This window comes from Pantherophis guttatus, chromosome 1 (assembly GCF_059756535.1).
Source record: "Pantherophis guttatus breed Tessera chromosome 1, ASM5975653v1, whole genome shotgun sequence".
Taxonomy (NCBI): domain Eukaryota; kingdom Metazoa; phylum Chordata; class Lepidosauria; order Squamata; family Colubridae; genus Pantherophis; species Pantherophis guttatus.
Genome location: NC_142063.1, coordinates 63,311,956 through 63,329,163, shown reverse-complemented (window position 1 = coordinate 63,329,163; position 17,208 = coordinate 63,311,956). Strand labels below are relative to the sequence as shown.

General features: G+C 38.2%; 1 protein-coding gene across 2 annotated transcripts in view; it reads right to left on the bottom strand.

Moving 5' to 3' along the window:
• The window catches only part of STXBP6 (syntaxin binding protein 6), a 92,428-nt gene that overhangs the window by 15,579 nt on the left and 59,641 nt on the right, over window positions 1-17,208 (bottom strand). For both annotated transcript variants that reach the window (XM_034417942.2, XM_060687452.2), the window contains one exon: window positions 13,319-13,484. In XM_034417942.2, coding sequence (XP_034273833.1) covers window positions 13,319-13,484 — 166 coding nt within the window. The remainder of the gene's footprint in view (window positions 1-13,318; window positions 13,485-17,208) is intronic.

Here is a 17,208-nt window from a genome sequence, read left to right as displayed (position 1 = left end):
TTGATTAAATTATCTTTCCATTGATTATATAATTTTATGGTACTACTCCCCCAAAAAAGTAGTGCTATTAGCTAGTTTTAGAAAATACACTTTTCCCAAAAGGTTTCCATAATTTTGGCCACTACTGTAGCATAAACTTCTATTCGGTAAAGACAGAAGAAAAACAGTTTCATTAAACCAATTAGTAGGCTTATTGTTCTTATTTTGGTAAACCTCTCTTTCGCACATCACTATAGGGCTGGCTTATTGCATCACCTCTGCCATTGCCTTATGGTCTTTCAATGACAAAAATACTGTAGCCTACAGATAGGTTGTCTGCTTCTGGAAAAGAGGCCCTTGAGCAGGGTCATTTCATTTTTATTTACCACGATAATAGGTTAAGTATCATAATGGCATGGTTTTTATACATCTTTGCCTACCCTCTTTAGCTGCAGACACAAGAGTCTCGAAGAACATACAATTATATTTAATTTCATTACTGAGCTAAATAGTCTGAACCTAATAGACCCTAATGATTCCTTTCTGCAGTCAAAAGTGCTTACCTCACACCATTTTAAAGCAAATAAATATATTTACAAACAAATATCCTATTAAGGAAAACAAAACACATTTTTTCTCTCAGGCGGACTGTTTTGCAGACATCTGCAAAGAAGAAGCCTCTGCAAAATGTGAATATCTACTGGATAATTCCAGTAGAATTATCTGGTCATCATATGGGACTTCTTAAATTTGTAATGGGTGGGATTAGAAATTATAGCCCTATTAGGAAGCAGGGAAAATTGGCTCTCTTCAGCAGCAGCATTTTTTTGCTTCTGCTTCTCCTGAAGTGGTGAAACACACACACACGCACACAAAGCAGGCAGTGTAAGAGACTCAAGAGAGAGTTCTCTGTTCTGAAGATGCTGTCGGCTCCTATGGAGGATAGAAATGTTAAGTAGGATCAACATATGGCAAGTCACAAAAATTGTCAACTACCTGGGAGAGAAACAATCACTATCCATGTCTTCACTTGTAGCTATAAGCCAGAAATGCATTGTGATGGTAGAAAAGAGTTGGTTACTATTAAAGTCCAGGCTGAGCAGTCTTCCAAGTCAGCAAATGCATAGTGATTTAATACATGAGGAATCCGCTGGAAATGTTTACTCTTACATCATGCATCTAATACACCACAGACTTCTATTAATTCTTTGCAGGAAAGGATGACTCACTATATCAAGTTCAGCACTGCACAGATACATAGGCAACTACTGAATTTTATATACACAGCAATCTTCTCTAATGTAATGTCCTCCAGATGTTGGATTTCAGCTTCCATTCATTCCTGAGGTATATCTGGCAGGTACCAGATTCAGGCATGCAGCATTAAAGTCTAGTTTAAATAAGACCACTAGTATGAAAAATTGCAAATTTCTAGCATTTAGAATTTGTTAATAGCCAAATTCCCAAATAGCCTGCACCAGTTCCTGTGAAAGTGGTATTTAGGTACAAAGATGATCAAGTATAATTAGGAAGCAGACAGCATCAAGGATATATCATGGACTCCGGTAGCAAAATACCGTACACACAATGTTAACCTAGGTTTAAACGTAATCTTACTGCAAGAAATTATTAGAAGCTTGTAATATTCTCAAGAGAGTTAAGAAAGAAAAATGTCCTTACTTGGATAAACAGAAATTAAATCTTCAGGAGTTCATATGGTCATATTGTACTAGAGGTAGTCCTTGACTTATGACCACAGTGGAGAATTAGTCATGTGTCATTGCGGTGGTTAAGTTGACGCACCAAATGATGAGACTTGATTTTATGACTGTTTTTATGACAGCCGAGGAGCAAGTTAAGTGAACCATGTGGTCATTAAATGAATCCAACATATCAAATGGGTTTTGGTTTTTTTTGCCATTTTCTGCTGGAAAGCAGCAAAAATGTTGCAAATTGTGGTTATGTGATTGTGGGATGTGCAACAATCATAAATGCAAGCTGGTTATCAAGAGCCCGAAATGCAATCATGGGATTATGGGGTATATAGCGCCGTGGTGGCACAGTGGCTGCAGGGCTAACTCATTGCTCACTCCAGGAGTTTGATTCTGAGTGGCTCAAGACTGAATCAGCCTTCCATTCTTCCAAGGTCGGTAAAATGAGGCCCCTGATTGTTGGGAGCAATATGCTGGCTCTGTAAACTTCTTAGAGTGCTGTAAAGCACTGTGAAGCGGTATATAAGCCTAAGTGCTAAGTGTGGCAATTTTGAGGATGGGTTGTAAGTAGCTTTTGTTACCTCTGTCATAATTTTAAACAGTTGTTAAGCGGCCAGTCATAAATCAAGGGCTACCTGTAATTTAAAAGCAAGGAGAAAACAACAGCAGTTTATAGAAGGTATCCCTATTAATAGATAGCCCCATTAATGCATCATTTTGCTTGGTTTGGTTTCTTAGTATAGTTTAGTATAATAGCAGCTGCATTCATATGAGAACAGTTCTACTCACCATATAAGCATTACTCTGTAGCATTTTCCTAATTTTAATGACTGGGAAAGAGCTGGGAGACAATCATGGAAGGCCTAGCTTTACACTTGTTTACTTCCATGTCAGCTAGATGGTTTACTTCAGATAACTATGCTGGAAACCCAGAGTTTATTTTTCACATCCATCTCTACTGCAACGAAGACAGAAGAGGAAATGAGCTGCTCTCTTTGTTTTAAAAAATCACAGAAATAAACAAACAAAATATGGATTCATGCTTATGTACTCTGCTATCACTCACAAGCTGGTATTATATTCAGGTTATAGTCCTAAATACAGAATTTAGATTTAATTTATTTATCTATTTATTATATTTATGTGTTGCCTATTAAATTACAGCAGAAGAACCCAAAATGCCACACTCAGGTCAGATCTGTTACATATTTTTATGAAGATAGAAGGAAAACATTTTTTGTGGGCTTTAAAGCATTTTTAATGAATTTTCTATCTTATTCCAAACTCCTACTTTATGTGATCCGTGTTGTCATTATTATTATATAATATAATAAATATAATAATTGTCATTATTATATTTATATATTATCGTATTATTATATTTACATAATATCTTATTCATTTCAACCAATATTTGGCTGGAGAAAAATAAATGATTGAATATAACAGTGAATGACCAAGTATTGTCTGAAGAGAATAGTTCTTTTTCTCATTTCTATTATATTAAAAAACTTTGCAATTCCTAATCTTTACCTCTAGGTGCCACCAATAATTCTTATCAATAATTTATTATGCTATCATTATTGTAAACTTCTAAATTTACATGGAACTCCAATAACAGTAGTATATATGTTTTTAGATCAATAACCTTGTTTGGGATTTTCTTCTTTTAAAGAAACAACAGCAAATCAATGTCTGATCTAGATCAGGACACAAATGATCCATTCCTGTGTCATTTTCCTACCAAATATATATTTCCCTTTCACCAGTAAAATTTGCTATTAACTTTGAGATTTTCTCAATCACAAACTGATCTAGAATGATGTGGAAAAATTATTTTATAAACAACTGTAACTTAAATTCCATAAACATTTACTAAGACTCCTTGAATTTATCAAGACTTCTTACTAAATGTTTTATGGAGGAATTTTCCACTGGAAATATGCATATTGAAAAATCTCATACCTTACACCTGAGGCTTCCAGATTAAAAAAACAGTCATTTTTCCATGAGCAAAAACTTCAGAAAAGGCTTTTCATTCTTTTTTTAAAAAGAAAATGATACTATTTCCAACAGTGAAGTATTGATTTTAGAAGAGGTTTACAGAATATTTTACAGAAAGAAAGGTTATATAGCTCTCCTCTGTGAGAGAGGAAAATTACCAGTGATTATGTGCCAGTTTTAATATCAGCCCAAATTCTTAAGACTGCATAGAACTCATATAAAATAATATAAATATAAATCATATAGATAATAATGGATAGATATTTTCAGAATCAGAACGGAAATAAAGCAAAATAATTTATTGCATCTACTGTGACCTAAGCTGAGTCTGAATGGTTTAATATTCCATTTATTTATTTAGCAAACTTCTATTGTGGCTGTAGTCAAATGTCCTGGTACTGGATAAACTACAGAATCCTCAGAATGGAATGAAATGCTTTAAACCCCCACAAAGGTAATCCTTCAGTTAAGACTGCAATGTGATATATGCTGGCCATATAGCTAACTTTTGTATCTTGCAGAATTCTCCTCAATTACCTGAACACATAAAAAGCCAAAAGAAAAATGTTTAGAACAGCAAAAGAGAGACAATTGGTCTCTTTTCAGAAGAAATCAATATCCATCTTGGGAAGTGATACCAGGGCTATCATCAGTTTTACAACACACTGTCTGCTAATGTGGACTAGGTGAATCAACAATGGAAAAAGTAAAGTTTAATACTATCTGCAGTGAGTTATATCCTCTTAAGCAGTGGTGGGATTCTGCCGGTTCTAGGGGGTTCGGCCGAACTGTTTGTTAAATTGCTGGCTTGCCCCGCCCCTTGCCCCGCCCCTCCGCACCACTATTTATTGCCAATAAATAGTGGTGGGCGAGGGGCAGGTGAGCCAGCAATTTAACAAACGGTTCGGTGTTTTTTTGTAATTTTATTGGCCCGCGGAGCTTCAGCATAGGCTAATTAGCCCTTTATTAGATCGGCTCCCGACTCTCAGCTGATTTGCTCTCAGCTGTTTTGCTCAGGGCTCTGCTGCTTGCTGGAGCAGATTTTTTTTCCCCTAGCTATGCTGAAAAACGAAACTGAAAGTAAAGCAGGCTGTTGGCTTTGCTGTTGCTGCAACTTCGGAAAATTAGGCAGGCAGATTTCTTTTCTTTTTCCTCACCAAAAAAGGTAGGTGCAAACAATGGGAAATTTAGGGGAAAAGAGGAGAGTTCAAGATTTTAAAACACAAAAGAAAAAAAAGCTCTATTTAACTAGGGAATTGTAATAATTGAGATACTATTAATTGTATATTGTGTTGAAAGCAGAAATGGTTAAGTTGTGGTTTGGAGGAATATATGGGGGAAATTATTTGGTTTATTATTATTGGTAAGTATAATTAATTGATTTGTAAGAAATTGGATTGCATGGAAATAATTGGAATATTCATGTTCATATTGATTAATATACAAAAAAGGTAGTTATATAACTAATTGATTTATATTAAAATGTTGAATTTATATTAAACAACAGTAATATTACATAATTAACCAATGTGAGGATGGATATAAAAATAGATGACAATGGGAAGGGGTATAATATAGAATAGAAGGGAAAAATTGAATTTGATTAAGATTAGAGATGAGGATGAAGGGTAATACTGTTTTTTTAAAAAAAATAGATGAGGAATAAATATGGCAAAAAGGAAATATAGAAGTTGTAAATTTAATTGAAATGACTAAACACTGTTTAAATTTGTGAACCGGCCAAATACTCTGTTCAAAGAAAATACATTGTATGTTTGTATGTGTGTTTCTAATTATTGTTATTTATTCATATTTGTTCTCTTTTATTCTTTAAAGTTTAACAATTCATTCTTTATCTTAATATCTTTATATTGGTTTGGGGTTGGCTTTCTTCCCTTTCATCTTTTTTTATTGTACAGCAATCTTTCTCCTCAAACCTACCACCTCTCTCTTTTCTTTCCTTCTTACTTTCTCTTCCTCCCCCTCTTCTTCTCCTCCCTACTTCCTCTTCCTTTCTCCTTCTCCTCCTCTCTTCCTCCCTCTCTTACCCTCACTCCTACTCTAATTTCCTTTCCCTTCCTTCATCCCTCTCTATTGCCGTATCCTTTTATGCATATGGACTACTCAGAGGGCTGAAAAGTTATTTCTGACTGGTCCTCGCACTTTTAACCAGTCTTCAAACTTACGACTGTCCTCACATTTTACGTTTTTGCCCTATCTTGTCACCATGGTGAAGAGAAGCAGTTGTGAAATGAGTGACACGGTTGTTAAGAATGCTACGATGGGCATAAATGATGACCAGTCATAAGTGCGAAGACCGGTCAAAAGTGCGAGGACCTGTCAGAAATCACATTTTTCAGCCCTCTGGGTAGTCCTTTTGTGCATATGGACTACTCAGAGAGCTGAAAAAGGTATTTTTGACTGGTCCTCACACTTTTGACCAGTCCTCGAACTTACGACTGTCCTCACATTTTATGGTTTTGCCCTATCTTGTCACCATGATGAAGAGAAGCAGTTGTGAAATGAGTGACACGGTTGTTAAGAATGCCGCAACGGGCATAAATGTGAGGATGGTCATAAGTGCGAGGACCGGTCAAAAGTGCGAGGACCAGTCAGAAATGACTTTTTTAAGCCCTCTGTAGTCCCTATGCAGATAGCCACGCCCACCGGTCACATGACCAGCTAGCCACGCCCACCCCATCACATGACCAGCTAGCCACACCCACCCAGTCACATGACCAGCTAGCCACACCCCCAACTAAGCCACGCCCACAGAACCGGTTGTTAAAAAAATTGAATCCCACCACTGCTCTTAAGATATAATGTCCATTTTCGGCCATTTGATTTACAATGAGGCAATGTGACCAAAAAAAAAAATAAAAAATCCTTTGGAATGGTCTTATTATGAGGGAAATGTGACAAAATGTTTTCCTGGCTGTCAAAACGAGCTACAGCAAAACCACTTTTCTAATTTATTTCAGGATTAATGCAGAGAGCTATTCATATTTTCTAGGGATGCGGTGGCTCAGTGGATAAGACACTGAGCTTGTTGATTGAAAGGTCAGCAGTTCAATGGTTTGAATCCCTAGTGCTGCGTAACGGGGTGACTTGTCGACTTGACTTGCGTAATGGGCGTACTTGTCCCAGCTTCTGCCAACCTAGCAATTCGAAAGCACGTAAAAAATGCAAGTAGAAAAATAGGGAACATCTTTGATGGGAAGGTAACAGTGTTCTGTGTGCCTTTGGCATTTAGTCATGCCGGCCACATGACCATGGAGATGTCTTTGGACAGCGCTGGCTCTTCGGCTTTGAAACGGAGATGAGCACCGCCTCCTAGAGTCAGGAACGACTAGCACATATGTGCGAGGGGAACCTCTACCTTTACCTATTCATATTTTCTAATGCATTTCAAGCTGAGAAACATCTTCATTCATGCTGAGGTTTGGTGTTAAGCATTATAAAAATGCTGCTCTACCCTGATTGAAAAACAGTATCGATTTTGCTCTTTTGTTCCCTGATCCATGATCACTTTGCTTTGAATGGCAAAGAATTAGAAGTGGACCCCTATGTCCTTGGAATCAGGAGAGATGTCTTGGCTTCTCAACATGCAGTGCTCCATCTGTTTAATGGTCATTCTATTGGGTATTTATATAGCACTTCAGTTTATCAAATGATTTACCGCGTCAGTCATAACATCTGCATGTGGCTGAAATATTATAGCTTCACTGAAGACACTAAGGAAATCAATGGCTGTGTATTGGTTCTTTTCCAAGTTTCTACCACTGGATAAGTTCATCAAAAAGAATTTGACCTCTTCTTCTGAATTTTAAAATAGTAAGCTGCACAGACATTAACTGTATGTATCTATGTCTGTATAGGTAATCCTTGGTTTACAACAGTTCATTCAGTGACCATTCAAAGTTAGAACAGCACTGGAAAAAATGACTTATGACCAGTGGTGAAATCCTCTAATGTTTGCCACTGGTTCACTGTGTGTGCATGCGCGGTGCACATCTAACGCACACTGTGGATGCATGCACAGTGCACACCAAATGCATGCTGCACACATGCATGCAGTGTGCGCCAAATGCACGCTTTGTGCGCAGGATTTCCTGCTTTCTAGAGAATATAAATCGCACGGCACAGCTGATCATCGGAAATACCAGATCGGATGAACCGGTAGCATTTTTTTACTACTGGTTCGCCCGAAGTGGTGCGAACCAATAGCATTTCATCCTTGCTTATGACCATTTTTCACATTTACAACCATTGCAGCATCCCCAGGGTCACGTGATCCAAATTCAGGCACTTGGCAACTGACTCAGAATTATCCCAGGATCATGTGAGTATCTTCTGTCAAGCAAAGTCAATGGGGAAACCAGATTCACTTAACAACAGTGTTACCGATTTCACAACTGCAGTGATTCGCTTAACAACTGTGGCAAGAGAGGTCGTAAAATAGAGCAAAATTCACTTAACAACCATCTGACTTACAAAAGAAATGTTGGGCTCAATTGTGGTCATAAGTCGAGGGCCACCTGTATACTTCCCTTTCTTCAAAAGTCCAGAGAGGTAATCCTCATCTTACAGGTAGCCCTTGACTTAGAACCATTGTTTTAGTGACCACTCAAAATTACAATGGCACTGAAAAAAGTGGTTTATGACCAGTCCTCACACTTTTGACCACTGCAGCATTCTCATAATCATGTGATCAAAATTTGTGTGCTTGGCAAATGGTACGTAGTTATGATGGTTGCGGCATCCAGGGGCCATGTGATTGACATTTGTCACCTTCCCTGCTGACTTCTGACAAGCAAAGACAATGGGTGAAGCTTAATGACAGAGAAAGTCATTTAACAACTGCAGTGATGTGTTTAACAGCCATGGCAAAAATGCTGTAAAATCAAGTGCAACTCACTTAAGAGCCACCTTGCGTAGCGATAAAATTTCTGGACCCAATTGTCGTTATAAGTTGATAACTGCTTGTATATACATTTCTCTCTTTATATTTGCAACAGTCAGAGAAAAGATTATGTTGAAATAACGTAACTCTCAAATGAGCATTCCAATTGAAAAGGACTGAATCAGAATCAGAATCGAGCTGGAAGGGATCTTGGATGTCTTCTAGTCCAGCCCCTGTTCAACCAGGAGATCCTATATTATTTCAGACAAGTGGCTGTCCAGGCTCTTCTTAAAACCTTCCAGCGATGAAGCACCCCACAATGTCTGAAGGCAAGCTGTTCCACTGGTTAATTGTCCTCACTGTTAGGAAGTTTCTCCTTAATTCCAAGTTGCTTCTCTCCTTGATTAGTTTCCATCCATTGCTTCTTGTCCTGCCCTCAGGTGTTTTGGAAATAAATTGACCTCTTCCTCTTTGTGGTAATCTCCGTGGAATACTGCTCTCATGTCCCTTGATCTCTGACACACAATATTTTATCTCAACCACATGTATTAAAAAATACTACTCCTATAATCTATTTCACAGTGTGAATCTTATATGTCACAATCCCAATACATCAGGAAGGCATAGATTTTGAAAGGCTGTAAGAGATGGACCTGAAGATAGGTTCAGTGTAAGATTTTTTTCAGTGATCCTTTTTTTGTTGTTGTTTAGATAAATGAATATTGTTGGGTGCCTGGAGTTATGGCTAATAAATATATGTTGTCAACTTCCCACTAAACCATTAAAATATGATGAATTATCTCCCCTCAATGTAATGCATAGCAAATTGAGCTGTAAGATTATAAATTAGTTCTTAATATTCTATCAGACTGCAATCTACCATGGTGCAAATTACACAAAATATCAAATCTGTACATATATAATAGCATCTGTTCTTCAAAAATATGTCAATGTGTATTTCTTTAACAGGATCCAAATTTCAAAAGACATTCAAAAGTCAATCAATCAATCAATCAATCAACAATCAATCTCTTTCCCATTTATATTTTTAGCTCCCTCTTTAATCCTGAATAGTGTAGGTGGAAGATTTAGCATTTTGACTTTTATATGACAGCTAAACATCTGTGAAGCGACAAACTGCTGTTGCGTATTAGATATTGAGGTAATTCTGATCTTTTATGGCAATGATTACTATTTGAGAACTTAGACAATATTGAATGCATGCACATTGTGATATTCCCTTTTGGAGAAAAATATTATGGAAAGTACAAAAAAAAATATGAAATAAGATCAATCCAAGGTCTGCTGTATTTATCATCTGAGTTTTTAAACAAGACATGGCACATCTTAAAGTACATATAATCATACCTCTAACAACACTAGAAACATTGGTCTGTAAATATCTTGAACAACACATATCCTTGTTTAATTTTGTGCTGAAGGCTGAATTATTCACATTCTGTTAATTCTTATATGTGTTTTACAGTATTCATTCACTGTTCTTATAAGTTTTAGCAACCTGGTTTCCAAATCCATATTTGATATTCTATGGTTCAGACTTATTCATTTAATCAAAAATATCCTCTCAACCAACCAATGTACAACTAATTTTCTTACCTACACCAATTTCTCAGTGATCTGATAAAGTGTAAAAATCTCTTCATCACATCATTCTTTTGTCCCAAAGGTGCTGTTCCCAAAAGGCAACTGGACTTTCTTGGTTATTTTCTTTGAAAGGATTTTGTTTCTCATCCAAAAAAACTTCTTCAGTCCTAACTAATTAGATCTGTTAGAACTGCTCAGTTAGAACTGAAGAAGGGTGAAGCTTTTTTTTTTTTCCAAAGGAAAACAACAACAACAAGAAAGACCAGTTGCTTTTTTGAAAAATCACCTTTAGGACAACCATGATCTGGATGATTGAGAATTTCCACAGACAGATCACTCTTTTTCACGTAAAGTCACTCTGTCCTTCAGAAATTGGACATACAATATCTTTCAATGGGAATTATGTATTCCAATAATACGATAAAAATGAAAATGAAACACTATAAAATATTTAATTCCAAAATAACAATGTTAAGAGCTATCTTGCCTTTCATTCACAGGCTCAAGCTAGCATATAGCCTCATATTTTTCTTCATAATAATAGCCTCTGTTTTATTTGTCTTCATAACCACAGCCTTCTGTAGTAGCTTCACCTGAGAGACCATCTGACCCAGGTCTCCTAGTGAGCTTCTATGACTGAGGGTGAACCCTATAAATCTCCTACTGCCAGAATAACATCTTAATCACTACAACACATCTTGAAGCTCCAACATGAATGCTTTTCATTTATAGATTCTACAGGTAGTAGGCTTTTCATTTATAGATTCTACAGGTAGTCTTCGACTTATGACCACAACTGGGACTGTAATTTTGGTTGCTGAGCAATGTGGTCATTAAGCAAGTCATCACATGACCAGATCCAATTTGTTGATCATTTCTACCATTGTTGTTAAGCGAATCACATCATCATTAAGCAAATCCAGCTTCCCCAATTGGCTTTGCTTATTGGAATCTGGCTGGAAAGGTCACAAATAGGAATCATGTGGCCTCAGGACCATTGTAAAAGGAAGCCAACTGCTCAGCTCCCAAATTACAATCATCTGATACCAAGGTTTGGTGAAATGGTTGAAACTTGTTATAAATTGTAACTCTGTAAGTCACTTTTTTCAGCACATCTTTCGAGTGGTCATTAAATGAATGGCCTTTAGCTGAGGACTACTATAATCTAGTGCATTGTCAGAGCCAAGAGAAACTAAGGGAACATACAAAAGACTATGTCTCTACAGTATGTCATCATCAGTCTCCTTCTTTCCCTTTGACATTAAGAAGTTCTACAGAAAGAAAAAAGTACAGCAAGCACACACAATGAATATTAATAATAGGCAATAAGTACGGAATCAATCTATTATCCCTTTGATACTCCAATTAATGGGTTTGGGGGATAAAAATGGAAGCTTTAATTATTTCAAAAGTATTGCTACCATAAAACATTATTCAGTCAGGCATTTTAGTTCTTGCTGCTGAAATACCAACATAGACTTTACTTCACTTAGACCTACAGGGAGAAGTAGTGCACCAGAGCATTTGCCAATTTCTGAACTTAAGCTGGTTCTAAATTACAGGATTTCAAAGCAATTTTAAATTATGGAGCAAGACCTCTTCTCTATAGAGATCAAGTGACCATGAATAAAGAATTTGAAGCAGCAAATTTGTTGCCGCAGTATACAAGCTACACACTTTATACCAGCTCTAAAATTGTGCCCTCAAGACTTAATGTAATTGAAGACCTAACAAATATAATTGCAGGATTTCTTCCTAGAAATCACAAACCCTGAGTGGGCCACATATAAGAATTTTGTTATCTTAAAAGATCTAATGCACATTAACATTTGCAAGATCTGCTGATACCAATGATGCTGATTCAGAAAGAAAAAATGTTTTAGTACAATAAAATAGTGCATTAAGAGAAGTGATTATTGTCCAACAACTCCCAGTCTAGTTTAGAAATTTCTCTTTTAGCAAGACTTGTAAAATCAATTATTGCTAAATGGGAAACAATTAAAACAATAGAGAAAGGAATTAAAAAGTGACACATGTTCAATGGGGAATATACTTATGCAGTGAAGCAAAATAGATTAAAACCCGGCAGGAAATGATTATGTAGGAAAATCTTCTCCTAGCTTTATTAAATGATGCTTTAGTTAAATAATTAGAATGTCTATAAATCTCACTTCAAAGCCTAGAAGAATGTTTTAATACTTTTTATTAGGATCAAAGTTAATCTTATATATTACCAATAAGCCCAGATGAATTTTAAAAAATAGTAGATGTATGTATGTATGTATGTATGTATGTATGTATGTATGTATGTATGTATATATGTATTTATTTATTTATTTATTTATTTATTTATTTATTTATTTGTATCCTGCCTTAATTATTTTTCAAAATAATTCAAGGTTGCAAACATACTGTATATGACACACTTTTGTCCTCCTATTTTCTCCCAACAACAACCTGGTGAGCTGAGCTGAGCTGAGAGTGACTGGCCCAAAGTCACCCTGCTGGCTTTCATGGCTATGGCAGGATTAGAACTCATGGACTTCCACTTTCCAGCCTACTGCCTTAACCACTAGACCAACCTGGTCTAGATTTTAAATAAACTATAAATAAATATAAATAGATTCAATTTATAATTGATGAAATGTCCTAAAACAAAAACCCTTAGGCAGTGGTGAAATCTAAAATTTGTTACTACCGATTCTGTGGGCGTGGCTTGGTGGTGGTGGGGTAATGTGACTGGGTGGGTGTGGCCAATTTTTTTTTTTACTTTTAAAACCATTTTTTACATGTAAAACCATATAAAAAAAATGCTTTCAAAAGGCTCTGACGATCCCAGCTGAGTTGCCTGATCGTCAGAGGGTTTTTAAAAAACCCTGACGATCAGGCAACTCAGCTGGGATCATCAGAGCTTGGATCGTCAGAGCTTGGTTCATCAGAGGCATTTAAAAGAAAAAAAGCCTCTGATGATCAGCTGGATGTGGGGGGCGGGGGCAGGGATTTTTGCTACCGGTTCTCCAAACTGCCCGCCACCATCGCTACCTACTTGCCCGAGCTGGTCCGAACTGGGAGCATTTCACCCCTGCCCTTAGGAATTTAAACATGTAGCACTTACCTCCAATAGCTTTAGACTGGCAATTAATAAATTCTGGCTTTTTGTCTGTAAGATACCGTTGACAAGTATGATGGAGAATTTGAAAGAATGTACATTTCTCAGAGGCTGTACTCGCCACCCATTGGTCAAAAGCATTTTCAAACAATAAATCAAATTCTGGGGAATCCTAGAAAGAAAAAGATCAGATTACCAGGGAAATACTTTAATATTACAAAGTCTTACTTGCTATATTAGATTTTCTTTTAACAGCACACTAAAACATTACGCAAAAGTTCATAACCAACTTTTGTACAATAACAGTATTATATAATAGTTTTAATTCCATGCTATTACAAAATGCTATTTGAAGACAAATAAGTAATTCAATAGCACATAGAAGGCAACCATTCTCAATGTAATCCTGGAAACAAACATTGAATCTATCTGGCTCTGAAATAATCTGTTGTCAAGTTACAAGAATACATTTCAGAATGTATTACATGGTCACGCTGCTGGAAGACAGCATGATAAAGAGTTTTATATTATTCTGGATCCCCGAAATATTTTTGAATTAGTTTCCATAATCTCCAAACATAGATCATACTGACAAGTGATGATGAATGTTTTAGTTTTGAGTTTTAGGTTGTCAACAGTAGGTGCTACTTTCGCTAATCATTTGGAACTCCAAGAATCTGCTCTTGAAATGAAATATGTTTCCTGCTATGAAATTTAGGATAGATAACAAGGAAGTTTTCTTTGCCTCTTTATAAAAAGATAGGCATTTGGGACATGGCCAGAGCTAGGACAGAAAGCTTTGCAAGGGAGTAGAATCAGGGGTGGGTTCTAAATTTTTTTACTACTGGTTCTGTGGGCATGGCTTATTTTGTGGGCGTGGTTTGATGGTCATGTGACAATTCTTTAGGATTTAGCAGAGATACTGGTTTACCAGGCTTTTAACTGCTTGTAGAGCTGTACCGGTCTACCCATTTGTTTTTGGAGGCACCGGTCTACCCATTTGTTTTTCGAGCGCACTGGTCTACCACCACACTGCCTTTTAACATTGATCAGCTGTAGGGCGGCCCTTTGAAGCCTCGTGGCAAGAGTTGAAACAGTTTTTTTCCTTCTAGCTGATCAGCTGGGACTCGGGAGGCAGCGAATAGATTGGGGGTGGGGCCAAATAAAAGGTAAGAATAATGCGGGAGGGCCCAGCTCCTGAACAAAGAGAACCGGTTCGGTGACATCATATCGTCACCGCTACCAGCTCGGCCGAATAGTATAAAGGTAAAAGTAAGGGAGAAACTGCTTTCCATTTCATTGTATATCACTACCTGCTTGTTGGGTATATGGTAGGGGTTCATACTCAGTACAATGAACTCTTAACAGATCAAGTCTGTTCCATTGAAACTAAGGTGGCAGATATTAAAAATCAGAGAAATATGTAAACAAGATGCAAAAGCTTTCTCCCACTTCCAGAATGTTAGTTTAGCAAGCCATAGAAATGACCTAGGAGAGAATTGTAGAACAGAACAAAAATGTATGTTAAATCCAAGAAACGGAGAAAGCACAAGAAAGAAACTCAGACTGGATCTACCCTAATCCAATGGGGTGTAAAAGGGAGGAAACAAAACAGTCTGGCTTTCAAGATTCTCTTACGATAGCTGAAATAATTAAAATGTTGGAGTCAGTTTCCCTGACTGTCTATTGCTACTAACTACCTACTAACAGATATTCCTTGTTATGGAGAATCTCTTTGGGAAATGAGGCTATCATTTCAAGGATAAAAGATGTTCCCATAAAGAAGTTTTTCTCTCTGTCTTCCTGTGTGTGGGTGTGCATGTGTATGTTCATGCTGTATGTGCCTTGACTGCCTGGACTAGTTCCTGCAGTTTTCTTGGCAAGGTTTTTGTAAGTGATTTGCCATTGCCTTCTTCCTAAGACTGATAGTGACTAGCCCAAGGTCACCCAGCTGGCTTCATGCCTTAAGTGAAACATGAACTTACAGCGTCCTAGTTTCTAGCCTAATGCCATAAGTACAACACTAAACTCTTTCTTCTGATAAGAGGAATCAGATATTTTGGTGATAAACTCATATTTGTTCATTCTGCTTCCAGAATATTCCTTCGGAGGCAGTGGCTGGCGATTCATTAATCATTTCATGAAAAACATAAATATATAAGTTTGTGAGCATGAAGATGACCCTGAAGCTTGCCTGGCTTGTGAAAAAGCTATCACATACTGTATATATGTAAATCTCTGGATACTGGAGGAAAATCAAGGGTGAAATCTACTTACCTTCCTTATTAATTTGGTAGTGCACACGCAGTGCACCTCGCTCCGCATGTGCCTGCACACCTTCTGCACATGTGTAAATCCTTCTGCGCATGCGCAGAAGGTAAAAAAAACATTACTTCCTGGTTAAAACCCTGGCAAACCCTGGGACAAAAATAAGAAAAAAAAATTCTTCCTCTGCCTACCAGCATCCATCGGTATTCATCTGGCTAGCATCCTTAGCAAACAACCTGGACAGCTTCAGCACATTAGCTTGATTCTGCATGAGCAGCTGATTGGCGAGTGGATTGGCCTCCTGGAATACCCCCAATAAGCTGTTTCCAGAGGTGAACTTTAGCAACAGGTTCACTGGTTGTGAGCACACGCACCTTGTTGGGGCAGCTCCTTTGCCAACGGAGCTTTTGGAGGCTGCAAAGGCAGCTTCTCCATAGTGTAGAAATGGGAGGTGCCAGTCTGGGTATTCCTTGCTCTAGCTCTATGTCCTGAGCTGAAAAGTTCTGAAGATCCGCCTCCCTGGTGACGTCTCTCCAGTTTTTTTCAGCTCAGCACAGCTCATGGTTGCAAATTTTTAGCTCCTGAGCTTTGAGCCAGTAAAGATACTATTTTTTTCCCTGGATTTCTTTCTTTTTCCTTTTATTTATTTTCTCTCTTTTGGAAATTGCTGCTGCTTTCTCCTCATTGCTTGATTGCAGGTACTGATCAAAGGGGAGCTCTCCGGTTTTCTGGATTGAGCGTGGGGGGGGGTGGCTGTTGTTCTCCCCTCAATCTCCCCTATCGTGTGGGCGGCTGTGAGGGGCTAGCCAGCTGGCTTTCGCCCAGGTCCCTCCAAATACTCTTCGGAAGCCTCTCAGGCTTCACAGACAGCCGCGGGAGCCGCGCGCGCCATTTTGAAGGGCCGCGGCGTCCCTTTGATCACCGCTTGTCAGCTGGGAGGCGGAGCAGCGCTTTTTGGCCTTATTTGCCGGTTTGGAGCCTTTCTGATTCTGCTGCAGCCGTGCCAGCCGGATTTGGCTGGTGGGTTGAAATAGGTGCCTTGGCTGAAGAGTGTGTGCCGGGCGCAGGGCCACGCTACACCCTGGCTGGCAATGGCGGCCTGTAAGTCGCGGCGGCCTTCGTCCCCGCGCATTTTTTGGCACGAATTTGTCCAGGCGGCTGTGATCCCCTGGCAACCTTTGGGCACAGCGCTGGTGTATTTTTACTTGAGAAGCAGAGGAGAGTGTAGATTTCTGACCAGCGCTTTTTTTATCTGCGGGTTTGCCTGGCGGCCTGACCTGATACTGCTTCTGATCATAAAAGAGAGCCTTTATTTAAACTATGGCAGTTGAAGAGCGGCCATTTTGAAAACCGGGAGCCATTTTGTATTTCGTTTCAAGGCCAGTATAATTTTATTTAGTTTATTTTTCTCTCCTTTGTTGTCTATTTGCAGAGTCTTTGGATTTTGGTTTCCTGTGATTGCCAACTGACTTAACATAATGGGGGATGCTGACAGGCAACCATCTTTCTCTGCTGAGGGCTCCTGGTCCCCTCCACCTGATAGGGGCAGGGCGGCCTCTAGGCCACGACCTGCAAGCATTGCTGCAGCTAATAAAATTAAGGCCAAGGCTAGAGCTCGCCCTGGGCGT